The sequence below is a fragment of the Tympanuchus pallidicinctus genome, unplaced genomic scaffold (genome assembly GCF_026119805.1).
Source record: "Tympanuchus pallidicinctus isolate F22 unplaced genomic scaffold, pur_lepc_1.0 scaffold1, whole genome shotgun sequence".
In the NCBI taxonomy this organism is placed as follows: Eukaryota; Metazoa; Chordata; class Aves; order Galliformes; family Phasianidae; genus Tympanuchus; species Tympanuchus pallidicinctus.
In genome coordinates this window covers 71525331-71552844 of record NW_026294618.1, presented here as the reverse complement: position 1 = coordinate 71552844, position 27514 = coordinate 71525331, and the positions used below count along the sequence as shown (strand labels likewise).

The following is a 27514-nucleotide window of genomic DNA, read 5'->3' as shown; positions in this document are numbered from 1 at the left end:
TATTCCTTAGGCTACGAAGAACAAAGTCAAGACCTATCTGCTGATGAGAGCAGAGGATTTCCTTCAGTTTCTTTCACTGCAGTTTAGGAATTTGATGGCATATTTATTTTCTTTCTCCGACAGAAAAATAAGTGCAAACATTTATCAGTTTGAACTGATGTGACCATAGAGATTCTTTGTTTCAGGTTGCCTGAATCAGAGAGCATACCGTGATTGTGTTATATCTGGTAGAATGTGTTGCTAAATACAATCTAATGTATTGAAAATAGTAATTAGCAAGTATAAGATGCTTTTGAACATCCTCAATGTTTTGTTCTACATATTTTTACATGTTTTTCCTATTTGCAGAGATGTCCTCCAGTGTACCATGATTACACATCAGATTTTGTTGCGTGGAGCTGCTCAGTGCTATCTTCTTCAAACAGCCATGCATTTGACAGACGTGGTGAGGTTTTGTTTTTGTTTTGTTTGCACAGTTCTTTTAGCCAGTTGTTAGTTTTCAGGTAGATTTCAGGAAGAGAGGTGTTGAGACTATTTAATCTGTATGGTGCCTCCCAACTCAAACCATTGTATAATTTTAATGCTGGAGGAACTCAATTATATTCCTTAATAAGGGTAAGGTTGGTTCCTAAGAGCCAAAAATAAGTGTGTTCAGTGGAAAGGAAAGATCACTTCTTCTTTGGCAACATTTGTCAGATGAGAGCAACTTCCTAAATCATCAATAGGTGTTACACATTGAATAGCTGTCAACATAATGTACAATTTTCATTCACTTTTTCAGGAGAAAGTGTCTCTTCCAGAGGTTGCCAGCTTTCTTTTGTCCCTTAGACCAGAGGAGTCCCTAAGGAGAGATACCACGTTATGGGTGGAGGTGAGAACCAAAGCTACTTTTATGTTCACTGAAGCTTTTTAATACCAATAGAAATGCATGATTAATTACTGCTTATGTCATATTTAACTAATTAGCAACATTTGTGTTGGCATATTCTGAGCTTTCTGGATGTGGAGTCCTAAGGGTTTGGCTTGAAAGCTGATTTTCCTTTAATGCCATAGAAGTGTTAATGTTAACCAAAAAAAATATTCAGCAGATTCAAAACTAAAGAATTCTAAGCTGTATCATCATAGCTATTAAAGGTAATAGGAGGGGAGAAGATGACCTTTTGCTTCTGCAGAATTGAGAACTTCTGCGGGAAGAAAAAGGTCTTTCTTGAGGCAAAGTGTTTTTCAATTTCTTCAGAGCTTCTGTGTACCAACTGGGTCTTGTTCTTAATCTCTAGAATATCTAGTATTGCAGTTTTTGCATGTAAGCATACCAAAATGCATATCAGAATCAGTTCTTACTCAGCCTTTTGGTTCCCAAATACTGTCCTTTGAGAGCTCTCTGTGTCATTGCAGCCCCAGTCTTCTGCTTTGTTTGCCATTACAGTAGCAACTAAATTCACAGTTGGTAAGCCTGTGCCAGTATCTGTAACCTCTCCCACCAGGGATCCATGCTCTCTCTTCTAAATCATTGGTATCATAAAGTAGAATATGCGATGCAGGGCATCCATGGAATTCACAGAGCCATGACTTGGGCTTTTATTTCTGCTTTTATTAAGGATATCACGTGGGTGTAACATCCATAGCTGAAGCTGTTCTTGGTTAGCAGGCTCTCCAGGCAGTTATTTCTATATAATACTTACATATAATTTATCATCTTTGTGACTGCTTTCTTTTCCTCCTCCTTAACTTTGCTTCTGTGAAATTTCATCTAATGGAACAAACTAAAGAGTGATAGTTTCCTAGTATGGTGCACGTTCACCCTTTCCCTTAATTCTGAGAGTATTGTTGGAGATAATGTGAGTCTCTGTATGGCCAGTATGTGGGCCAAAAAATGTACGAGCTGCCTCTGATTTGCACTTTGTATGCAAACACAGCTCAGGCAGGAATAACAGGGTAAGCTCAGAGGGAAGAATATGCCTAGCATGTAGAGTGGGATTGTGAATTTTGAATTTCTAGGTATATGTCTGTAGGATAAGTATGTACATAAGATGCAAATTTCTATGAAAAATTACTCCAAGAAGAAATCATTTTGTATATAGGTACATCCTATAGAGGCAACTGAGTAAGTAGCCACAGCTTTGGCTGGTTGTGCAGCCATAGAAGGTTTTTGCAGCATTGTTTTGTTATGTGTGCTGTACAATTCATCTTATCCCATTGATTTTTTTTTTTTAATATGTAGAACAACAATGCGATTTTCATTAGATAACATTTGATGATCAGAAGCCTCTTCTGGGACAAGGGGATTTTACCAGCATTATTTAAATTTCAGAGTTGTTTTTTTTTCTCCCTTATGTTGGTACCAATGATGTCCTCTTTGTGGATGCTCTGAATGACTCTATTTCTGTGTGTGGATTGTAGCATGCTAAGCCTCTTGGTAGCTGCAGTGTAGACCTGTTACGGTGTGGATTTGCTGATGTAACGCTTTATATTTCAGTGCTTTAACATACTGCTGTCATCTTGGTGATGTCAGCAGAGTAAAATAGCAACATACTGGTTTTAATTTAGCTTTGCAGTTGGCTGCAAGTGAATGACGGATGCTTTGGGAAGTCAGTGTGCTCTGATTTTGAGCATCAGGAGATCTCATCACTGTGTCTGTATGTGAGCAGTCTTGTGAGAGAGTACCTTAAGACACCTGTGTCTGAAGGTAAGTTAAATATTTATTAATATAAAATAGTTTTGATGATAATTAAAAAAAATATTTTAAGATTTTGGTTTTTAGGAGAGTTATTAGCTTGTTTATATTGTACCTATCCAAATTCTACTCAAGTTGTGATATTTATCATTCTTAAATACAAACTTTATTTTTTTAATCTCGTTTTCTTTCATCATAAAAAATAGTCCTCCAGTATTAATTGAAAACTAAGCCTTAGTACTCAGTTTTATTGCTGTGGTGATGCTTGTCCATTAGACTTGTTTTGTTACTTTTCTGGGGATGCATGAAAATGTTGCCGTATGGCAGCAGAGGAAAACACAAATCTGGATGGATACTCGCCTGGTAATCTTGAAAGAGAATGTATGGCATTTGTCAGCAAAATGTAAAATGACCTCATATATTTATGGAGAGAGAATTTAGAATCGTGGTTATGCAGTTCACTGCACACCTTCCAGAAGCAGATGAGCTGTGATTTTTACCAGGGAATGTTCTTTGTACTCTGTATAGACATGCAGGTAAATTTTGAAGAGACTTCTTTCCTCACTACCACAGTTTGATTTATTACATAACTTCTCTTCAGAGTTTTCTTTCAGATACATTGAAATGAGTGTCAGATTGATTGGTTTGAATGCTGCCTAACTTTATGTGACACTCATTTTGATACTGGCCTGCAGAAGACACAAATGCTAGGTCAGAATTGGCTTATGATAAACAGCTTCAGAAGCTTTATACAGCCTAGAAGCTTAGTGTCTAATCATAATACAGTGAAGTTGCAAAGAAATTTTGTTGATTAGTTCTCCTGGGTAAACCCTTTATTAAAAGATTTTAGCAGATCTTTTCTGCTTCCTGAAATGTTCTAGTACTTTATCTGTACTATCTGCAGTTCCGTGGCATACGTCTGCTTCACTTTTTAAAGGGGGTGTTTGTTTTGTTTTGATTTGATATGAATTTCAGTTTATAAGCAGCTCTATGAAGGGGGAAGGGCCATATCCAGCTGCTTGAACTGAACCTCCAAAGTTTGTTTTGCTTTCTGAACTTCTGGAGCCAAAAACCCTGAAGCTACCCTAAGTACAATTACATGTTCAATAAGGCAAGTTCAGTTCAGCTTTTTAAAATTTCCTTCTGATATGATAGCTTTAGTTCTTGATACATCTTCTAGCTGGTTATAATAACAGCTGATGTTTCTGAGGAAGCATTATGAGATTGCATTCTTGTTTAACTTCATTGAGTATGCAGTGTTCTTTTAAAAGCAGTAGATAAGTGTGCTGTGAGTCTGTTACTACAACACGTTTTCTAAAATTGATTTTGGCATAGAGGCAAACAGGATCAACTTCTGTGAGGTGTAGAAAAGAAAACGCTTGTTTGAGGTTTGTATATAGAAAAAAGAATGCAGAAAATGATCTTGTTAACACTGGTTGTTGTTCTTTTGATAGTTTGTTAAATTAATATGATGCTATTTTCTAAATGCTTTGGAAACCTTGAAATATCTTTGATCAGGAGAAAATTGCTCTATGCCTGACTGGTTTGAAGCTAAGCTTGTTGCAACAATGATTCTGTTGGCTGCTGATGTGGAGTGGATGAGGAATAAATCCAGGTAAGTATGAACTACCTTGTCTTACATTTATCTCTCTTTTTTTTTTTTTTTTTTTTTTTTTTTTGTTATCCCTTGACACTCAAAAGGTCTGATAGAAGTCTGATCATATCAGCAAGTTGTCCTTTTTTCCCTTTTCCCTGTGGACTTTGGGTCAACTTAACAGTTTGTAGACAACTGCAAACGTGCTGGCTGGGTAACATTTCCATAGTTTTTTAAGTGACATGGAAACCTATGGGCTATTTATTTCCATAAGTGACTTCAGCACTTAAGGCAGATACTCAGAAGAAGACTTTCTTTTTAATTTTTGTTTTTGTGTAGTGGAAAAAGCAACATAAAATGGATTGAACTAGAGGCTTTCTTGAACCCTCTTCTGGATGTCTTGATGAAACTTGGCAGTAATGCTTACATACCAACACTGAAAACAGATAAAAGCCTACAGCTTCTCTTGAAGTTATTGCAGACCCGTTCGTTAAAATGTTCCAATACACAAGATGGTTAGTGATATCTTCAGTATACTGTGTCTTATATTAATTACAGTCTAACTAAAACTAAGATACTTCCATGTTTTAAGACTATTGTCAACTTAATACAAGCCTAGAAGTGGTAAATGTGAAAATCTGACATATCCTTTTTGAAATTAGGTTCAGTCCTACGGAGGTTCTTCTGAAGGTGCCCCAGGGACTGGGAATTGAGAATGTGGAACCTTTCTCAAAAAGCACTTGTTATCCATTACGTTGGATTTGTGGGTATCTAAAACGTGGAGAATGAGCCCACGTTGCGAGTATCTGTAGGCCTGTTCTTTGCCAGGCTGTGGATTTCACAAATTGTTTAGACAGTTCAAAAATAAATAAGTTTACAAATCCAGCCTAGCCTGTTTAGTTACGCTGGGTTCAGGTGGAGCCTTCCCTGAGTGCATCAAGTGATCCTGGTAGACACTATTTCCATGGTTGAAAGGCAGATACTTTTCCTTCAATTAACGCTACGCAGTTCTGCAAAAATTAGGATGTCCCTGATTATTTCACAGTCATTGGTATCATTTCACTTGGCATGCTCAACTGACTTGATTTAGCTTGGTTCTGGTTAAAAGCAGGAAGATGAAGAGGTGCTCACTAAGCACAAGTGTGGTCATCTGACTGTCCAGGAGGTTTGACCTGTGCCACTGGCTGAACATCTTAACTTGTAGCCATGGACTTTAGCAACTGTGGAGCCTTACAGCTCCTTCTGATAAAGCTTTGTCAGTTTGTAACCAGACTGTATCTTCCTGAGAGTGAGGAATTGCAATATAATTTTCATGGTTAGGATGCTAAACTTGAACAGGATGAAACTTGGTGGATTTTTTCATCCTCTCCATATTATTTTTCAGTGTCTTATTTATAAAATGCAATATGAGAGTATCTTTAGAGCAGTGTCTGAGTATCTACACTCTAATATGGGGAGAAAAATGATTGGTATTCTGCATCCAGATTTTGTAAAGATGTTTTAATGCAGACCTGAAGTAAATGCAAAACCTTATTTTAAGTGCTTTATACAGTCAGCTCCCTTCCCCCTCTCCTCCAAAAAAACTTGCAGCTATTTGAAATGTAGAGTGCTAATTATGTGAGTTTTGCAGTTCATGTTTTTAGTATTTTGTTCTGTAAATCATTTCTTTATCTGCCTCTGTGTTTTCTAGGGTAGGTGCAGTCAGTTGCTTCTTCTTTGGAAATTTAGATGCCCAACTTAGTATTTCATGTTCTGCTGCTGGAGTTCTTAAGCTGTTGCAAGGCTGAGCATCACGGTGTTTGCCTCCTTTTGAATGCCCCGATAGATCAGGACCCTTCTGAGTTGGACTTGTAATTTTGTGTTAAGATAAACAAGGATTGTTTTTCCTACATCATTTCCTATAATTTTAATGTTTTTCCATCTTGCACAGGAGAGACAAGTATTAAATCTTGTTTCTTGAGTTGTGAACTGGATGTATTGGGGGGTGGGATATAATACTGTAGAATACAGAAGTTTTGCTGCTAAGTTGATTAAAAATGAGGTGAGCAATTATGGGAACAAGAGAAAATGGGAGGGAAGGAAAAAGGGATTTTATAAACTTGTAAAACAAAAATAATAACAATTTGAATATTTTTTACTTAGGAATGCTATAACGGGGCTAGACATGTCCTGAAAGCAGCAGTGTTTTTCCAGAGGTCTTATCATCTATGCAGACTTCACTGCTTCTGCTGTTTGCTATTTATTGTTTGTAATACTGTTAGAGAGCCACTGACAGTGAAATGGATTTTGTTTTATTAAGCGTTTATCTGAGGAATTTCTGTTTTTAATTGCATAATGCTTTATAATGATGTGAAGCTTAAATCACTTTTAGAAAAAGTGATGAGATGTTAATAATGTGATGTTTAACCTGCTGGTTCTATACAAATAAAGCATCAGAAATGCAGCCCAATAAGCTATTCTAACATGGAGCATTGAAGGTAAGCTCAGTATTGATTTGGAACTTCTGGAAATGCATCGTTACACTTTCACCTTCTGGAAGGTCTGCAAAAATGTTGCTACATTAAATGTAATTGAAGGTCAGCACCAAAAAAAAAAACCAAAACAACAGATGTAACCTCTGAGTAATTCTTCTGAATACAGAAACTAATGACTTCTGTCTTTAGAACAGGACAATTGTGCAGAGGTTTGTAGCTGCATGTGCATATTGATACTTCATTTATTTGGCTTTCATTTGCAGCTAGCCCAAACCCTCCGGAACTCAGATCTAAGTGTGTTTGTGGATAAGTATGCTTTACCAGGGGCACCTGCTTTCTTTGTGTAATGAACCTGTCTTTTTGTTTGTGAAATGCTATATTTTGCAGTATATTTGTGGAGTCCAGCCTTTTCTAAGAGAAAGTACTCTGTTTTGTGTAATAACCTTCTGTGATGTTAAGCCAAGAGATCAAAATCTTTTAGGATTGGTCTCTATGCAAATTTCAATTACCTCCAAACACTTTGAAAGCAGACAAAAGCCATGCCATTTTAACTTCTGTGGGCATTAGAAGGGAATAGCTGCATTTTTGTTACAGTGAGTTGCTGGATGTAGAGACTTTGTTTCTTTATTAAGGAGTAAGTTCACCAGTAAGGTGTTTGTGCACAGGGATGGAACCAGAATGAGTGTGCATTAAGAACTGGAAAATAGCACTCTGGTCTTTGGGTTCCATGTGGATGTGTGTTTTCAGTTTTGTTATCTAATTCTTGTTAAATCCAAGGAAAGTGTATCACCTGGCTTGATTCTTGGGACTCTGGTTTGTGCCACTAAAAGCACAGAGCTATGTTAAAGCGTTCGCAGGTATTTGAATACTTAGTACTATAAAATATCAGCACTGTAACTTAAGTCTGAATGGTGCCATTTGTTTAAGAAAGCATACTACCTTGTGCTAATATATTTATTCTGCTTTTCACACAGATGAGGTACTGTTTTTTATCTGGAAATCTTTAGTGACACCTGTGGAGAGTATTCTTGAATTCATACTCCGGCGGCTTACTGCAAATGAGTTAAGGACAGTAAGTAATTATTAGGAGGCTTCCTTTGGTGTGGTGTTGCTTGGTAATTTGATTTACCATTGTCTGAGTTATCATATCAAATTTGTTAATGCCTAAAAAGTCCATTTGCTTAGAAACACTTTTGTATTTTTTTTTTGATAGGCACTGTTATGTATTATTTGACGAAAAGTGAGTTTAGGAAAGAAAGCTGATGTAGAATTTGTAAAGGAATTTATATGGAAAAAATGTTCAGATGTGATAATAGAAGTCAGAGTTGCTGCTTGTGTTTGGTGAAATGGAAAAAAAAAAAAAGTGAAGTCTGTGAGAGAACAGTGCAGTATCAATAACACAGGTGCCTGTTTCTGCAAAAGTGAAGGACAGAAGCCTGGGGCTCCAGACTGCTTTCAATTTATACTTTTCATAGTCTTTCTGAGAAAGGGAAGTGTGAAAGAAGGAAGAAAGGTTGATAGGCAATCCCCAAAATGCAAGTGTGACAGAAGAAGGATAAGAAAAGTTGTACTGCATCAAAGCAAGTGCTAGAGTTGAATCAGAATTTCCAAGTCTGAAAGATGGTGAAATTGCAAAGGTGCTGCTACTAAAATGAAAGGATTTTTTTGTTTGTCATACAGTTCCTTGAGTTTAAAAAATAATAATAAAGTTGTTCAGCTGCAGTGACTGCTGCTGTTTTCCGTGCACTATTGCTGTTGACATTATTTTTCTGTTTTCAGTTTGGTTCTTCCTCTTACTACTTCAGTTTACCTTTGTATCCTCTTTTGTAGGTCAGTGACCTGGATCGTTGTGACCTATACTTAGCTTTAGTTCCAGAGATTGTGAACTTGTGCTTGCAACTCAGCTCAAAGAAGTTAACAACTGTCAAGAATTTCATCTCATCCCTGACTAATGCCTCTATTCATAATTTTCAGGGAACAAATTCTGCAGAGGTACTTCAGTATTACTTAGAGCAGTAAATACCGATACAAAGTAAATGAGACAGTGGTTATTGATTAATACAGATACATGAAATTATAATCATAACTATAAGACAGTGTAATATGTGTGTATGTATATACTTCCCAACATGTCTGATTAGTTGGCAGCATTGTGTCAACATAAAATATTTGTACCTAGGATTTTTAATAGGTTTTGTTTTCTTACATTACTTTTTAAAAGTAGTTGGTGAAACTTAATTGAAAACTGTAGTTGACTGTAATGGGCTAAATGTATTCAAAAGCTTTTTCCTCAAATATGAACTGGATTTTCCTGGGAAGTTATATCTAAATGAAATCGCCTTTGGCGTGTCACAGCATTAGCTTGAACATGCAGTGGAAAAGACATTCTAGAACCCTGTCTTGCTTTGACTTTTGTTGTGTTGTTCCTTGTCCTATAGCTGTATTAGGCTACTATATCTGAAATATATTTTCAGAAAGTAAAGAATCATTATTATCATTTAAAAGGAGGAGATTATACTGCCCAGCAAGTACTAGTTCTAGTCTTTGCTATTTCTTGTGTTGAATTATTCATCAAGAACAGTTAATAGCACAGTAAAAAGATCGTAAAGATTGGATTTGCCAGGGTTACTTTTCTAAGAAAGAACAGAACTTTCTTACCTTACTATATGAATTATAATACTTACTCCATTAGTTTTAAAATAAACATTCTCTAATTCAGCCAGTGTTCAGTGGGGCCTCTACAAACTTTCTTTGAATTCAGTGACAATTATGTTTTCATAATATATAGTACATTTTAGGTTCAGGTTTATTTAAGTAGAAAAAAAAATCCAGTATTGAGCAATTCAGATGGGGAAATGTTTTCTGTGCTCTGGACAGCTAAAAGTATTATGCAGATCCTTAAACAAGAATGAGTTTTTAATAATATTAGGAAACCATATGCTCGTTGACAATATTTTTCTAAAGATACTTTTGTTTCCTCATGTATCAGTTGGTTATTTGAGTTAGAGAAGAAATGGGTGCATGTTTGATTTTTTTTTTTTTTTTTTAATTTGGTCTTATTAGGAGTTGAAGCTTAAGGAACAAATAAAAAAAGTAACTAGCATAGCCTCACTCACAGTAGTTTGTGAGCTAGTGGATCAGAAACCTGAAGCACATCTTGAAGATCTGCCTTGTGTGGGTGCTCTGAAGAGATTTGCTGCCTCTTCCCAGTTTAATGAAGTATTAAAGAAACCATCTTACATTGAAGAAAAAAGTGGGTACGTTTGTGATGCTGATTAAGTAATAGTCCAGAGCAAATTTGATTAGAGAGTAGAACAGTGATTAAGATGCTGTTTGTTTTTTTCTTTGATAATTTGTACCAAGATAAAAATGAAGAATTGTGAGCAAAAATTATTCCTTCAGTTGCTTTTCTCTCTTTGTTCTTGTTCTAGAGCATTGAAGTGGCCATAATATTTCAGACCAAAGTGCTCTAACAGTTCAATGCTGTTGAAGTACTTAACTTTTCTAGTACTGTGTAACCAGAGCCAGCTTTGAATGTTGCTGATACTTAGGCCACCTTACCTATCTGTACACTGGGCAAAGCCATAGCATGTGCACAAGTCTGTTTAAAAAGAAATTATTTACAGTTGGGAAAGGGAGGGAAATCTAGAGCAAGCTGCAGGGTCAAAAAGCAAGTACTTGAGAAATGTAAAAGTGCAGAAAGCATGTGGTCATGTTTGTCCTGAATTCTCTTCCAGAAATCTGTAACTAATGGGACAACCTGAGCTCAGGACTGATTTTTCTGTGTTCAGGAAACTTTATTTTTGGATTTCTTTTCCGGATTTTGCCCAATCTCCCCTTTAACCTGTGAAAATTTGAGTGTCTTCTGCTTATGACAGATAGGAATGTGTGCAATGATTAAATACAACGCGTGCTTAAGAAGTTTGGTTTTTTTGTTTTTGCAGCTTATGTGAGGAAACATCTCAGGGATGGGGAAGAATTGTTGCACGCTATGTACGTGACCAGTGGATTTGCCTGCGTTTTGTTTTAAATAAACTTCCAGTGTTGGCTCAAGAGTATGAAGAAGGAACTTCAGAACTGTTGTTGTTCACTGCTCAAAGATCAAAAGAAATTCTAGGGTCTGCACTGGAAGCCCTAACTATTCTTCCTTCAGACCACGTTTTACCTGTGTTTGACTGCATGAAAGTCCTTGTTCCCAAGGTAAAAGATGAAACAACTGCAAGATACTATTTAGGTGTGTTTGTTTTGTCAAATTTAACGCATTTCTTCTTTTTCTTCTCAGCTTCTGAGCTTACAGGAGTCTCTCTGCATAGAAGCATTCGATTTGGCTTGGAAAATCATATCCTCTTTGAGCAATACACAGCTAATATTTTGGTCTAATCTGAAAGCTTTTGTTCGGTTCATCTTTGATAATGAGGTTCTAACTGCTGCTGTAAGCGCGAAGGGCCCAGCATATGCCAAGATAAAAGAGGTCAGTTCAAGAACCCTGTTGTGAGAAATAAACGTATGTTTTCAGATCGAGATAAATTTCAGTTTACTTTTCATTTCCTCTTCAGCATTTGTGGTGATTTTTTTTCATTTTCTAAAAGAAACTAGTTTGATAAGAGATCAAGATCTGAGAATTAAGTTGAGGATAAACAAATGGAACTTGAAGCATAGAGCAGTGTTAGCTCTATTCTGTGAGAAAGTAAAAAGACCTGTGAAACCTTCATGTTCAGCCAGCTTTTTCTCTTCCACTATTGAAGAAAACAATTAAAGGGAATCTGCAGTGCAATACAATCAAAAGATCAAAGTGCATGTTTTTAAAATATTGCTAGCTTTTCACTGCTTGAGCAGTTTCAGAGTAAAGGCTTATAAATAAAAGACTCTACATATCTATTGTTTGTTCTTGTAACACAGAAGAAGAAAAGCTTTTCACTTTTTTAGACTTCTACATTCAGTAAAATGTGGAGTTTTTTGCTCTTTGAATTATACTTGCATTATGCACTTTCTCTGTATTTTTGTATTTCACCTGCACTGGCAGAAGCTGTTGTTATTTTGGGAAATTTTTCTAAGAGCCTATAAGAAAATATTTTCTTAGATGGAACATCACAGCCCTTTAAAACTTAAGTAGATGCTATTAAATAAGGGATCGTTTAACTGCTTTTTTTTACAGTGCTGCTTTTTTTCCCCGCTAAGTGTCCAGGTGTAAGAAGCAATAAAAAGTATTGTCACCTTAGAATTGAGTTTAAAACTGGGTGATAGAACTGCTTCCATATTTTGGAAGACAAAGAATTCCAGTATTTTTTTTTTTTAATAAATGCACATAGTTTTATGTACCTCGGAAGTCCTTTCCTTTGTCATGGTGTTTTTTCTTTCATTTTGAGTCCCTGTATTCATTTATTGGGATGTTGATTAATCTTGGGAAGGCATAGGATACTTATTTCTTAAATAACACTTCATGTGGGTTTTTTGTTGTTGTTTTTTTGATTGCTTTTCCTCAGGCCAGTAAATAAATGTTTGTGCAGAGCAGCTCACAGTGACTGTAAAGACATTTACCAGAGCATTAGTACTTCATAAATTAGTTACCCATACATATGTTTGCTTAGTATTGTTGTATTTTGTTGCTTTTCACTTAGCACAGAAGTTACACTAGATCAGATTGCAGTTTTGTCTTGAGTTGTGTCCTGATGTCAAACTCATATTTGTGACCAATAAATAATGTATAAGCTTTATTTTTGGCTCACTTTCTTGAAATGAACATTGCTGTCATCTGTTCTAAGCAGTAAATAATGTTATGCATTTGTAGTCTTAATGTGAACCCAAACCAAAATAATGTGTGTATGGAGATAGGTAAATATCTCCAAGTTCTAGAAATTTGTGAGGTTTGTCTTTTAATGATTATTTGGCCATTGTATGTGGCAGCTGAGCTGTAGCTAGCTTACTTTTCTTTGTTGTTCTCGTTTTTTTCCTTAATGTTAAGAATTACCATCTTAACTTCAGCATTAGTATTTCAGACATTATGATTAAGTCAGGTTTATTTTGCCAGTGTTGAGTCTTGAGTCTCCATGACAGCTATCCCATTGTCTGCAGTGGGGCATACCATGGCAACAGGCATCAGGTGGTAATGAAGATCCTGTATTCAGCAAAGGGCATCTGGTTGAGCCACCTTCTTGCCCCTTCAAAAGAAAATGAAGATAAAGTTCCCAAGCAAGTGTCTACTTACATATATTCTTATCCCACTCCTCAGCAGCCTTTTTTTGCCTTGTGCAACGGCTGTTTTAGTTTTAGATAAAGAGACAGGAAAAAAATGAAACTGTCTGATACTGATTGGCTACAGAACTGTAATTTTGTCTTTCACAGTGCACTGTCTTTTCTTAATAAATGGAGGGGGTGATAACAAGGGAAACTTTTGAACCAAAAAGGAAGTACTGCTATATACCGGTCTTCTGCAGAGGTGCCCAAAGTACTGTGATTCTAAGCTTTGTTTCTTCTGCTGCTTTTTTTCCTTTTACCTTGTAATTATGTGAATGTTAATTGTGCTAAAAATCAAATTTCCTAAATTTCTCACATACAAACATGAACTTCAACATGGATATAATCCTCATTAAAGAGAACTAGTGATGTAGATACACGAGGGGAAAAAGACTGCATAATTTTTTTTCTAAATAGGTATGAATTAATTTGAAAGCACAAGTTTTTTTGTACTCATTAAAGTAAGCCCAGGTGCGTTTGTTGCAGTTCCCAGGAGATTTGTGAAAAGTCTGCTTAGATTTGTATCACCATTTGTTTGATCTTCTTTTTAACATAAGCATATTGGGTCAGTTGTTACCCGTTCACCTGCGAGTATAAGCAGAGAACTGTAAATCAGTTCAAAACAACATTAACCTAAGGGAATCTCAGGTGCAGGAGGGGATCATGCCTGCAGTTGTAGAATGGCAGAATGGCTTAGGTTGGACCTTGAAGTCCACCCAGTTCCAGCCCCCTGCCATGGGCAGGGCTGCCACCCACCAACTCAGGCTGCCCAGGGCCCTCATCCAACCTGGCTTTGAGCCCCTTCAGGAATGGGGCACCCATAGCTTCTCTGGGCAACTGTGCCATTTCCCTCTAAGTAAAGAATTTTTTCCTAACATCTAACCTGAATCTCCTCTCTTTTAGTTAAAAAAAATACTTTGCAGTAGTTTACTGTAATACTAGCTTTTGTGGAAATGAAGACTTTTAATCTTCAGTTTCTTTTCAGATAATACTCAAGCTCATAGATATGTCCACTACAAAAACTGGAGTCTTCAATGTAGTCCTTAGTCATTGTTGTCAATCATGGATACTTCCCACTTGTGGTAACAGAAGCTCTGTGAGAAATCCTTTCTTAAATGCTGGGAATTACTGTGAACTTATCATCGAGGGCTGTGTCTTCGGAACTGTTTTTAGGAGAGATCAAAGGTATAAAAACAATTCATCAGGTCCACGTGCATGATTATTTGTTCTAATTTTGTGCTCTTCACAAAAATTAAAAGAAAGCAGTTTATTTTCTATGCTCTTCTGCAAACTTGATTGCTTTTTTCTTCTTTCTTCTGAGAAGACTTATTCAGGATGTGCATGCCTTCATAGAAAATCTTGGAGAAAATTGTGCAGCAAATGTTGTTACTGAGAGGTATGTGTCTTACAATGTTGAGTGTGAATTATCTTAATTACTGCTGATGCTGATTACAGCGTAAGGAAAGATACTAGTATAACTGTAACTTGAAACGTAAGTAAAAGGCATTGATGTCACATCACATTCAAATACCAAATATAGAAAGTATTTTCAAGAAAATCTGTTAAAACTGAAGGGGACTGAAGTAACTATTTCCTCATTTTTTCACCTCATAAAAGTAGCACATTAGGATGCAGATAGCTTATCATGCTCATTTTTGCAGGAGTGACAATTAATAAACATAGGGTTTAATTAATGGGGCCACATTTGGAGTTTGACTTCTCAGCACTGAGGCACAGTACTTACCAAACCTTTTAATGAGTCTGCTGTTTCTGTAGGACATATTAAAGACCTGTACATAGAAGCAGTGGCAAGTTAACAGGAGGTCAGTTTTCTTCATCAGCAGTGATGGACAGGCCCAGAATTCTGGTTTGAGTTATTTCCGTGTTCTGTCATCTCGCTATAGGCAACACCACAGCCCTAAGACTACAGGGTTCTTCAGAAGAAATGGGTTGCTTACTTTGTTTTGCCTTCTAAGTTTCACTTCCTAGATTTCCCAGCCTATTTACAGTGTTAACAGTTCCTTTCAGAAATTGGCAGTCTGTTTGGCATTACTTGAATGACAAAATGCATCCATCGTCGAAGATGAGCTTTAATTTCTTGCATGGCCCAGTGTTTCTCACAATTGAGAACATCATATGCATGCTCAGATACTGTTTCTGTTTTTTAATTTAGAATCTGTCTGAACCAAACATATGACTTTTAAATTAATATCTTACAGTACAAACCGAGACGATCACTATGTACGGATTTGTGCTATTAAATTTCTGTGCTTGTTGGATGGATCAAATATCTTGCATAAGAGCTTTATGGAAGACATTGTCATCAAACTACTTGAGAAAGTAAGCTTTGTTTCTCTTGGTATATAAATGTGATGTTAATGCAACCATTAAAATGCTAAGTAATTGCAGCTGAAAGGGCATATTTACAGTTGTTTGTATAGTCTCTGTGAAGAGAGAGAACCTTTTTTTGTTCTTATAGGACAAGAGCTGCTTAATTCAGCCAAACATGTGTGGTAAAAATAGTCTCTTTCAGATCTATTTCTGAATTTGTAGGGGGGTCTTCTAGCTTCACTGAGTATTATCCAAATTGTAGCTGTTGATCCATGAAGAACCTTCCTTTAGCCTGCATTTTAGAGTGCTGCATTTCACTTCAACAACTGCAAACAACTTTTGGAATAGCAAGATCTTTTTGTCTCCTTAGAAGGCCTTTGTAAAACATATTAATGGAGAAGGTCAGGGTCTGATTTTCATCTGTTATAACTGCTTATGTACTGACACTAGCGTAAAATCATTGGTAACTGACTACATAACACATGCATTCTGGTAGTGTTGTATTGTACTTTGTTCTGAAGAACAAGAAACGGATGATTCTTTATTCATTCCCTCCAGTAGAGAGTAGCTGACAGTATTTGCATTATATGATCAAGTGGAAAACATGACTTGAGCTTTAAAATAGATTTCATTTCTTAAATATGAATGTTAAGCATGTGAATTAAAAAAAAAAAAAAAAAAAAAAAGCACTTTAATCTGAGATTTGTAAAAACCAAATTGAATATCAGTTTCTGTCCCAAAACTAGAGCTGCAGTTACAGGCTCTTCTCTTACAATTACAGGCTATCATGATTAACCCTCTTTTGAAATTTAGAGTTCAGCAGAAATGCTTTAGTTTGTGTATTGATTTCTGAGCCTAGGATATTCGGTTCTGGTTTCTTGTAACTAAGTGACAACTTGACTCTTCATTCTCCAGATTATCCAGTATTAGTTTAGTTGTTCATATACAATAGGTGCAGCCCTACGTAAATTCATCATCCTTCTGCTCTGTGAAGATTCTCAGTACCTAACATGTTAATGCTCCTAAGTAAAAATACAGAGTGGATTATCTATTTCCTCAGCCTCTCATGAAAAAGACTCGAAATTTCTTTCTGTTACTGAGGCTAACCTGTTTGTCCTCATCACGTATAAAGCCTATACTAGCCGTGCAATAGATGCTGCTCTTTACGTACAGTGGAATATGTTTCCATGTCTTTAATTTCAAATGAAGGATATGTGATAATACTTCTGATTTACTCGCAGGATGAGCTGGTGTCCAGATCTAGAACACGCTATTATGCAAACTCATTACAGCATAGAATTAAAAACCGGGTATGGCAAACACTCCTCGTTCTTCTTCCAAAGCTGGAACAGGTATTACATTTCACTTGAAATTCTTTAAAATGTGTTTTTTGAGTCTACTTCTGGGAAATAGTGCATTAATTTGCAACAGAGCATGAAGGACATCTAATCTCTGTGGCTGACATATAAATTTCAGGTAATTTCATTCTTTTAGTTTGAAATCCTGGATTGATGCATTTTAGAGGTCGCTGAAACCTGGATCTTGCATTTGTGAAGGATGAAGGCTGGGTTGTTGAGCCTAGGGAGGGCTTTTTTGCTCATCATCTGATTTCAAGCTTTTCATTTAGGAAAAATGCTTCTATGTGAATATCCAGAGAACTCAGAAGTTCTAGTTTCACATAGTGCATCCTCATAATAAAATGTTTGAAAAGTAAATTGTCATAAAGTCATGAGAAATTGAGAGTCCCTGTGGGTGTTAGATACAGCTTCTAGTTTTCATTGGCAGCATGAATAGTGTTAGCAGGTACCGAGGAGATACTGGGGCAGTGGTGACTCGTGTTCTTCCTTAGTGGTGCTGTCATCTTACATTACTATTGTGTCCACGAGTTTGGTCATTCTTGTAGTCTCCGTGCATCAATTAAAAATACAAACATTAAGTATGCTTTGTGAGGAGTGTATGCTTAAACAAGAAAATCAACCAAACCTCCTTTTCTTCAGTTCTTCCATACGAGGATTAGAGAATGATGTGGTACGTGTTTCTAATGTGTGCTCTGTTTAGCTTACCTGTGCTGTAGCAGAGCTTCTATAGCAATTTACTGTCTGATCCCAGCCATGATTATAGCATTTTGCCTGTGAGTATTACCTGCATTAGTTAACTTGTATAATAAAGAAATTAGAAGGTCCTACATTTTTTTGTTTGTTTGTTTGATTATCAAAAGTATTTCTAATATTATAAAGCTGAAAAAAATATTTTTTCTGCATGGGAATTATTCTAACCTTATAGTAAGTGATTGTGGTGGTGTTTTTTTCCTTAGAATTTCTTGTGTGGAATCCTTGACAAAGTCTTTCAGGCTGGATTTAGTAACAATCAAGCATCTGTGAAGTACTTCATAGAATGGATTGTTATCTTGAGTCTACATAAATACCCCCAATTTCTCAATAAATTTTGGGATTGCTTTTGCTATGTAAGTAAGAACTTCAGCATTCACCTAGAGTGATTTAAACAAAAAAAAAACATGAAGTCTTGTTTTGGGCAGATTTTGCACATAATACCCAAAAGTCAGGAAAGGATTAACTGCAGAATGGGCTCACTAGTGCTTCATTTTTGTCTTTGGATACATTTTAAGTAATCAGCCTTAAGATTTGACCTGTAGGAATAATAAATAGCCTGTTCTGATGGTCTTGAATGTATATTAGCATTGTGTATTTGAGGTGAGTACATAAACATGTGCTTGCACCAACTCCACTGTACAGGAAGGCATTGCTTAGGGAGCCCTGTGGAAGCTTGCTACTCAGAACAGTTGTTGAGCCGTGTTGTCTTCCTTATCAAATACAGATAGCATCAGTGGTACTGTAATTGTATTTTTAAAAGCCAAACCATTGGACAAGATACTTTAAAAAATTCTAAAGATTTGGAAAACTGTATGTGTGTGTGTATATACAGTTTAAATATTAAATAATGCATATTCTCTTTTTGCCCAAAACGGTGCAGGAATTCAATGCTACCCTGCGTGACAACTTTGCTCACAAATAATGTGTGCTGTTTTCTTCTCCACAAAGGGGACGAATCTCTATTTCAGTGTATATTTGGTGTTCTTTGATACATGGAAGGTCAAATCAATCTAAAAATTCTCTGTAGTTGAAATCTCACAACAGTACAGTCTAACACAAATACCTCAGGGACATCCAACACGTCTGTTTTTAGTGAGATCACTTCAGATTGAAAGGTTCTTGAAGTTTCTGCATGGTTTGGGTGCAGCAGCACAGAATTCACTGTACTGTCAGTCATAAAAAGTGTTTAGCATCCTTATGAGAAAATGCTTGAAGCTGCCATTATGAAAACAGATCTTTAAACCAGGTGGGAAGTTGGTTGTTGTGTCTTGTTGGGTGGCTGTTAGGTTTTTTTTTTTTTTTTTTTTTTTTGAGGGGAAGTACAGTGATTGGATTTAATTTTAGTTCATTTGTACTGCTGCATGCTTTTTTTAATGTGTTTTTGAAAAGAAGGCTGTCAGAAAAAATGTGATTTTAATATGATGACAGTGTTTTAGTGAGCTTTGCTATGGAAACAGTATTTTAAGTGTTGATATAAAACTACAGATACTGAGGCTACAGAACCTGCTGTGAAAGCATGTAGGTACATTTAATGTAGGTGTATTTCTTACCTGTTGAGTTCTTCTTTCCTTTAGGATGAAGAAAAGCTTAAAACAAGCATCTGTACGTTTTTATCAGTGTTACCACATTTTGACACCATTCTTCAAAATACCTCGGAGAAGGTAAGATTCATTAAATTGTTTATTCAGTCACATTTAACTTGAATTTCTCAAGTAAAATCCTCTTTTGCTGTTTGTCTTCAAAAATGTTTCAATACTTACTCCCTCCTCAGATAACTTTTGATATGGAAAATAACTCTTCAGGCTATGGCTGTAACACTCTGTTACTGAATGTTAGGTAAATGGCAGCTGTTTTTGGATACACAGGGCCTTGATTACCTGTGAGTTTTTCTAGAACAGTTACTCCAGTTCAATTAAGCATGTGGTGGATGCACCTGGGTTTGTTTTTTGCCTTGTTCTTACTTAATTTGCATGAAATGAGATTCAGCTAGCCTGGAAGCATAACAACAGTCATTGTGGAGTTCTTTAGAAATAGCTAGTCCACATTAATTTTAGATTCTGTTTTATTTGGAAGCTTTTTGTTTTGTTTTGGAGGTCTTTTCCAACCTTGGTGATTCTATGATTCTATACATTTGCAAGATAAGCTTCCTAAGCCCTAGAAGTTCAGCAAGTTATGTGAAAGTTTCCATACGTGCAGAATAATAATCTTTAAAGCAAGTCGGTGTATTTTCAAAACACACATGGGCTTGGAGGTTTGTGCCCTAGTGAACAGAAATAACAAAATTATGTATCTGCACATACAGATGCTGTTAAAGCTTTTGGACTGAAAGTCTGTTTCCAGAGGAAAGAACCCAATTTCTTGGGCCACTTACTGCTCTTCTTCTAAATGATACATCAAGACTTAATGGAAATGAAAATCTTTTGTTTTGTAGAAGCCAATTGTGAAGAAGGCCCTCCTGGTAGTTCTGCAGTGGTGTTTCAACCATAATTTCAGCGTCAGACTTTATGCACTAGTTGCACTTAAAAAAATCTGGGGTATGTGCAGAATGTTGGATGTGGAAGAATTTGAAGCCCTGTCACCAGTTATTGAATCGAGCCTTCAACAAGTGGAAAACATGCATGGCACAGGGTTAGTAACAGCTTCTTGACCTACAGTTTTTTTTTAATAATGGTCTATGATAACCAAAAGCCACTCAGCTATAGGCTGTCGGCTAGCGTTGAGTGTCCTTGTGAGACCTAAATGAGATACCCTCTATTGCCAGACTGACTTCTGTTAGAATTTGGAGACTTTAGGGACCTTATTTCCTGAATGCTGTGGCTTTAAAATTGGCCCTTAACAGTTAAAGCATTTATTTTCCAACTACTAAAAAAAATCCAATATGTTGCATTTATTTATTTGTGCATCATGCGTTACTTTCTGCAATTGCAGGAATGCTAGAAGAAACTGGCAGAGAATCCAGGACCATTTCTTCTTTGCAACATTTCATCCACTTGAGGACTACAGTCTAGAGGCAAGTCTAAAAAACACCATTGTTTGTCATCATATTTGCATAGTTTGCAAGTATATTTTTAACTTTCTTGTCTGCTCCAATGTAGAGAAAGCAGTGATCAATTATTACTCATTTAAAACTCTGAAAAAAATAATTTCACCTTAATTGTCATGGATTTTACATCGAGAATACAGTCGAATTCTCTAATTTTGTGCTAAAAACCTAGGTCAGTCAGGAAAAGATAAGCATGATGAACATGCCCATCTGTGCAGGAGTTGATCATGTTTTCTATTTGTGTCTGGAAAAGTTACTGCTACTAACTATAGACCTGAATCACGCAGTTGTCAGAATTTTTGATGCTTCTGTTCTTAGGAAAAATACAACAAAACAACAGACTGCTGAACTAAATTGTTTAAGTGTGAGTGGGATAAAGATCTGTAACGTATCAAGCATCTTTTTCAGCTGTAATTTAAACTATAGGTTAAATAACTGAAAGCTGAATTAATGCTGGACAGGAGGCAAAAATAATAAGTGCAAATAAAAATAAGGGATGGGAATACAATTTAAAATAGAAGAGAAACATGAGTGTGAAAAGGGGGACAGTTTTTGGCAGAAGCAGTGCTGTGGTTCAGAGAAGGAGCTGACTGGTTACTTTTGTTTCTGGAAACTGATATTCTGTGAGGTATTTCTTTGAAAATTAAGTGCTTGATGTGACTTAGCATAATTGGGCAGCAAAGGTCTCTAACAATAACCAGAAAAACAAGGCTGACACAAGTAGTGAGATTATAAAATGACAGATAAAAGGTGTGCACTATAAAGTTGCCTGGAGGTTAACGATCTGTTTTGCTTTCTTTGAGTGTTGCCATGCTAATAATGCTGTTACGTTGCAGACGATATTTTGTACTCTTCCACGCCTTTCAGAAGTTGCTGAGGATGAATGGATCTCTCTCTGTAAATTTGAGAGGTTCACTGACATTCCTTTGCCACCAGCATTTCAGTGGTATCGTTCTCGAGCTGAACTTCTTGATCTAAAACTAAGTGACTGGTCTCAGCAAGACACAGGTAAAATACAGCTAATGTATATTAAATGTAATATTGGTTTGTGCTGAAATAGCTGTAAATTTCTGTACTACTCTGAACTCAGCATGCACAGGATCCTTATGCTATCCAGCTGTAGTAGTCTTGAATCTGTATGAGCAAAATATATACCATAAAATAATAGTAGATTACTTGAATGTTATCTACGGTAGTACCATTTATAAAATACTGAAGTAGTAGGTTCACTACTACTTGGATATCCATATGACTGATGTTTGTTTTTGGAGGTTCAAGTTCAGTTGACACAGATGGCCAAACAGAGTGGACTGATGTTCAGAAAAAGATCATACCCTGGAAACATAGCACTCCTACTTCAGACCTGGAAATGGTATTGCAGGACCGTGCTGCTAAGCTGGGTAAATCAAACAGCAGACTGATTGTGGTGGCTTCACTTATTGATAAACCTACCAATTTAGGAGGTAAGCTTGAATGGATGCTTTTGAACTTCTAGTTTAGACCTTGGAGAACAGTTGGCTAGAAAGGATGAATGTGGAAAACATAACGTTCAGTATGGTGGTACTAGAAATTTATTTTAGTACTACCCAGAGAAAGAGATGATTATCCTTCAAAAACATAACAAAGGGAAATGTTACCTTTTTCAGAAGTATTCTGTAGTTTATATTAGGAAATATAATAATATTGACATGTGGCATGCCTTAATTAAGTAGAACTTCACTGTAAATCATGTGATTTACAGCAGTTTATTAGGTTGTGCTTGCTGTTGTCAGAAAAATAGGCCCACAAGCTGATGCTGTCTGTGCTGCAGTGCGGCGTTGTGTCATTCTCCCAAGTCTTTCATTTAATTGGTACTGGATTTAGAGCTTAAATGTGCTGTGCCCATGTCTGTCTGTTCCCAACAAGGCTTTTGTAGTGACCCACTACTCTGTGATTAGCAGTGTAGAAGCTGCCAGATGTAGAGCTCTTACAATTTTCATCTTTCTGCTTACTTACTAAACATTTCTTTCTGGTAAGATAGATGGAACAAAAGGTATAACCTTTTGAAACGGACCTAAAAAGTACCTGAAACTGATTGAAAACAGAGGGCTAAAATAGCAGGGGTGTTTTGTTTTTTGGGTTTTTTTTTTTTAATGTTCTTTGTCCCTTCTTACTTGCTAAAATATCTTGGCTCAGCATTTATAGAGTTTTCTATACGAAAATCACTTCAATTCTTCTATTGTAGGTTTATGCCGTACAAGTGAGATATTTGGGGCATCTGCACTAGTTGTTGGCAGCCTTCATTACGTGCAGGACAAGCAGTTCCAGCATCTGAGCGTTTCTGCAGAGCAGTGGCTCCCCCTTGTCGAGGTGAATGGAAACTGTTTAGCAGCTCAGAAGTTTGCTGCAGCCTTCAGTGTATCCAGATGCATAGTTTGCTACCTTATTGTTTCCTACTGCAAAAATGAGCCTATTTAACAAGCTCCTGCTGTCATTTCTGACACTTAAAATATTTTGGAGCGACCTTTGGGTCACCCTCATAACAATTTTATAACTTTACATCGTTGTGATTAAGTGCAGCACTGGAATGTAATGTTTACTTATAAAAGTCAAACAGCACTTAATTGATCTTAGTCCATTGCTCAGCCATTGAATTTGCCTGAAGCTAAATTGTGCTAAGCTTTTAGAGCTGATTATCTAGCTTATAAAAATGATTTCAAGAAGTATCTTTAATATTTGTGCAAAAATATGGTTGTGATACTTCATTAATTTGTTTTTCTGTATCAGCCATGGTTAAGTCATGTAAAAACATCAGCTCAATTTTTTCTTTATTCATGATGTTTATTTCCAGCATCTTTTTCCAGAGCAGTACAGCTGTAATGTGTGTCCATCAGCATTCTGTTTTAGGCAGTGCATTTTTTATTCCTAATCTCTGAACTGGGGCACACTGGTAGAACTTCTGTTGCATGAAGAAATTGGAATCTAAAACAAATATGTAGTTTAGACAGTTGGATGAAGAAAAGTAAGAAATTCTTTACTTGAAGCTATCAGAAGTTGTAATACAGGCATGTCAGACAGCTAAGTGAGCTGCAGTACATGCTGTGAGATTGTTTGGGGATGAGCTTTCCATGGTTAAATAACAAACATGCAACATTTCATGCAAAAGTGATTCTTCTACATTCAGATAAACTTGGTCAAGGCTTGTAGCTGTCAGAAGCACAGAAATTGCACAGCATTTATGGAGTAAATTTTCCTGACATTATGTACCTTTTATGCTACCACTGAAGAACTTTGGCAATAAAACTCATTTAAGTATAAAAACTGTCCAAGTAAATTGCTTTTCTTTATTTAAATAACTCAGAAGCTTACAAGTGGTACTACTTAAGTATTTTTGTATTTGCCTACTTTTGGACAGGTGAAGCCCTCTCAGCTTGTTGATTATTTACAGCAGAAGAAGACAGAAGGCTACACTGCTATTGGAGTGGAGCAGACAGCCAAAAGTTATGATCTTACAGAATATTGCTTTCCAGAGAAGTCACTGTTATTGCTGGGGTAAAAACATGTGCCTTTTATAAGTCACCCTTACTATCCATCCAAATGCCTTTCTGTTACCATGTTACTCACAGTCTGATCATGTGAAAATCAGGTGTTATTGGTGAAACTGTAACTGGAAGTGAGTGGGGAAACAGCGAAGAGTTTGGCTTGCTAAGGAATGGGAAGTATTGATCGTATCCATGGATATGTAGTATGTCTTCAGAATGTAGTTCTCATAGTCACCTTGTTCTCTTCTAATCAGAAGCATAGTTTTAATTACTGAAAACATCTGGTATCCTCTGATGTGCTTGTTCTGAAGAGGTGAAACATTGCAGGATACTGGTGAGCCTGACAATCCCTCATACCACGACCTCTGCACAAGTAGGCAGCTGAGTTATGGCTGGTTTTGCAGTGTATGGATGGTTCAAAACAAAGGCAGAGAGGGAGTGCTAGTGCTGGGCATTCAGCTATTGCTGGCACAATGAAATACACATTAAGTGCTCTACCAGATTTCCTACCTACCAGCTTGTTCATGTTGTCCATTCAGTTTTATTTTTGTTTCAGCAATACATTATTGCTTTACAAAAAGTAACAACTTGTGCTCATATTTAAGGGCTGACAATTTTTCAAACAGTATTTCATTGCTATTGTGACTCTCACATCTTCTGCTTTCTGGAACACCTGTCTTCTCCCAGACGTAATCACTGTTTCTTCTTCACTAGGAATGAACATGAAGGAATCCCAGCAAACCTGATTCACCACCTGGATGTCTGTGTGGAAATTCCTCAGCAGGGTATTATTCGGTCACTCAATGTTCATGTAAGTGGAGCTCTGCTGATCTGGGAATACACAAGGCAACAAGTGATCAAGCACAAACAACAGAAATAACTGCCAAGAGTTTTGTGCCTTATAGTATATCTAGGTGGCTTCCTATGGTGCTACAGCATGGGGTTCTAAAGAGAAAGATACAACTCAGGGCAAATGAGGATTCTTACATTTTGCATGTTTTATTTTCTGCATTTCAGAGTGGTTTTTAAATGCCTTAATACTTTACCTCCATAAATAAAACTTGCATTGTGATAAACACTGTTTAGGCTGTGTGTGGTGTGTGACAGTACTGCTTGGTGAACATCAGCATTTTTACTGGATTTCTACTGCAGTTAGATTGTGACAGCCATGCTTGAAACTCAAGCTGTGCCTTCTGATAACCACAATCAAAGCTTCAAAGCTTCCTGTACACGAAGTGAACTGTTGAATGTCTCCAGCACCCAGAGGGGATATACATTTTGGCACCTGCGGGGTCAGTGCAGGTAATTTTTCATAGTATAAGTAAATTTAAGTGCCTTTTGTGGTCAAACTTATTGTTTAGTGGAGTTGCTTCAGTGTAAGGTAATTATAAACACTAAATAACACAAAAGGCCATAATGTGAGATAAATAACTGTCCTATTTAGAAGTGGGCTGAAAGATGACTGTTACAGCTTATATGGATGGGATGCATTAAGTCTTTTAGATAGGTGCTGTTTTGTAAACTGACATCTGCCTTAAGATATATTTTCAAGTACTTAAAAATACCGGGCTAGTGACAAATATAAATTAGATACTTATACCATCACTACTCCCTTTTGACAAGGAAGCAAAGCTGGAAAAGCTTTATTGGGGAAAGTGGATCCACTTAAGAAAAAAGCAGTTGTCCATGTGATATAAAGAAAAGTAAATGCTATCACATAATCATTTATTCTTGCAGAACATTGACTGGAGTTTGTGAACAGCCCTGCACTGTATTTCTTTGCCTCATATTTATGAAAAAGTTGTCCATGGCCATCTCTTTTCAGCAGACGTGAGGCCTTGCAGCAAGAGCAGCATTCTGCATTTTAGGAGGATGGATGGGTTACCAGTTCTTGAACTCCAAAGGATGTGTTGCTTTTGGCTGCTTCTTCCTGCCACAGATCTTGTGCTATGTAGATGCACTTCAATAAGCGCAGTACCTAAGACTTTCCAGCAGTTTCTGGAGGTTGAAACCCTTCAGATTCCAGCTTTTCTCTGTATTTTAAAAAATCCCTTCTTTTGTCAAAGTATTTAACCTGTTGAAAAAGGAAAAACAAACTTATTTTCAGTTTAAGAAACTAGCAGAATAAGGGTCAGAATAGCATGATAGCAGGACGGGGGAAGCCCAGCTTCCTCAGCCTGTCTTCATAGGGAGGTGCTCCAGTCCCCTGATCACCTCTGTGGCTCTCCTCTGGCCCCACTCCAGCAGCTCTCTGTCTTTCTTGTACTGGGGGCTCCACACCTGGACACAGTACTCCAGATGGGGCCTCACGAGAGCAGAGTATAGAGTGAAAATCAGATGGGCTTTAAGGTCCCTTTCAACTAACACTTCTGTCATTCTTGGGTGTTTGTCAAACACCCAACTGAAGTAGGATTTTGTCTTTCTCCTCATGCTTGTAAAAGCAGACCCTTGCCTTCTACCTCTCACTGCTGTAAGGGGAAGCTGTGGCTATCAGGTCGGCCCAGCACCTTTTCCATGTTTTCCCAGACCCAGTGCCCCCTGCAAAGCATTGCAGCCACTGGGCACTGGTTTTTAACCTGAGCTCAGGCCAGCAGCAGAACTAGGAAAGGCATGCAGCTACTGCAGCTTTACGGAAGAGGCCACGAAGCTGCTCAGCGGGCTGGAGCACCTCTGCTATGAAGGCTGAGGGAGGTTGGCTCGTTCAGCCTAGAGAAGAGGCATTTTTGGCAGACCTCAGTACGGCCTTCCACTCTTCGAAGGGACCTCAGAGGCAGAACAGGGACCGACCTCTGACGCGGACGCAGAGTGAGAGAGGCGGGGTTGTGGCCTTAAGCCCCCGACCCGCGCTCACTGCCCGCCCCGCCCGGGGCCGGCCGCTCTGCTCACCCACTGCTGCGGACACAAGGACTCGAAGGACCGCCTCAGCTTCTCGCACCGCGGCGCGTCCTCCGTGTGCCCGTCCAGGCACCGCCAGAACTCGTCGCGTGCCGCCCAGCACGCTTTCCTCTCCTCCATGGTTGGGGCCGACATGATCCCTGCCACGATGCGCCGGCCCCGCGCTCGGCCGCCCGGCCCGCCCCACACCGCCGGCGAAGGTCAGGAGCGCGGAAGCGGCGCAGCGCGCATGCGCTGGGAGAGACGAGGAGGCGGGAACAGCCAGCCTGTGGGAATGGCGCGTTGAACGCGAGGGGGGCGTTAAGTGTTTGCCGCAATTGGAGGCTTTGAATTACGTTTCCAGCTAGCAGTGACAGATAGCAAGAGCTCAGTCAGTTTGTTTTCTTTGCATGGAAGGGCTCGTGGCCTTCCTTAGGTCATGTTCTTTACCCGTTACAAAATTTCAGTGAATTTAATTTGGAATAGTGTTCTTGATGCAATATAGCCCTATACCCAACTAATTATTTTGCTAGAAACAATAACATAATCTTACCTGAGTTAGCCACCATAGACCAGGCTGCCCAGGGCCCCATCCAGTCTGGCCTTGAACACCTCCAGGGACGGGGCATCCACAGCCTCTCTGGGCAGCCTGTTCCAG

At 37.7% G+C, this 27514-nt stretch overlaps 2 protein-coding genes across 2 annotated transcripts in view; one reads left to right on the top strand and one right to left on the bottom strand.

The window, feature by feature from the left end:
* TARBP1 (TAR (HIV-1) RNA binding protein 1) overlaps nucleotides 1–25058 on the top strand; it is a 32908-nt gene extending 7850 nt beyond the window's left edge. The window contains exons 8-30 of the mRNA XM_052671755.1: nucleotides 349–445; nucleotides 782–871; nucleotides 2548–2686; nucleotides 4193–4289; nucleotides 4608–4783; nucleotides 7717–7814; nucleotides 8573–8734; nucleotides 9806–9999; nucleotides 10687–10942; nucleotides 11025–11213; nucleotides 13962–14161; nucleotides 14301–14372; nucleotides 15196–15316; nucleotides 16549–16659; nucleotides 17622–17771; nucleotides 18993–19079; nucleotides 19850–20046; nucleotides 20347–20428; nucleotides 21298–21469; nucleotides 21733–21924; nucleotides 22686–22810; nucleotides 23856–23992; nucleotides 24697–25058. Coding sequence (XP_052527715.1) covers nucleotides 349–445; nucleotides 782–871; nucleotides 2548–2686; nucleotides 4193–4289; nucleotides 4608–4783; nucleotides 7717–7814; nucleotides 8573–8734; nucleotides 9806–9999; nucleotides 10687–10942; nucleotides 11025–11213; nucleotides 13962–14161; nucleotides 14301–14372; nucleotides 15196–15316; nucleotides 16549–16659; nucleotides 17622–17771; nucleotides 18993–19079; nucleotides 19850–20046; nucleotides 20347–20428; nucleotides 21298–21469; nucleotides 21733–21924; nucleotides 22686–22810; nucleotides 23856–23992; nucleotides 24697–24862 — 3310 coding nt within the window. The 3' untranslated portion in view covers nucleotides 24863–25058. The remainder of the gene's footprint in view (nucleotides 1–348; nucleotides 446–781; nucleotides 872–2547; nucleotides 2687–4192; nucleotides 4290–4607; nucleotides 4784–7716; nucleotides 7815–8572; nucleotides 8735–9805; nucleotides 10000–10686; nucleotides 10943–11024; nucleotides 11214–13961; nucleotides 14162–14300; nucleotides 14373–15195; nucleotides 15317–16548; nucleotides 16660–17621; nucleotides 17772–18992; nucleotides 19080–19849; nucleotides 20047–20346; nucleotides 20429–21297; nucleotides 21470–21732; nucleotides 21925–22685; nucleotides 22811–23855; nucleotides 23993–24696) is intronic.
* On the bottom strand, nucleotides 24501–27054 carry LOC128075306 (cytochrome c oxidase assembly factor 6 homolog). The gene is made up of 3 exons (XM_052671914.1): nucleotides 26869–27054; nucleotides 25961–26056; nucleotides 24501–24813 (listed from the first exon to the last, which is right to left on the bottom strand). The coding sequence occupies exons 1-2, from the start codon at nucleotides 27010–27012 to the stop codon at nucleotides 25961–25963; spliced, it is 240 nt and encodes a 79-aa protein (XP_052527874.1). The 5' UTR covers nucleotides 27013–27054; the 3' UTR covers nucleotides 24501–24813.
* Nucleotides 27055–27514: the final 460 nt, after the last annotated feature.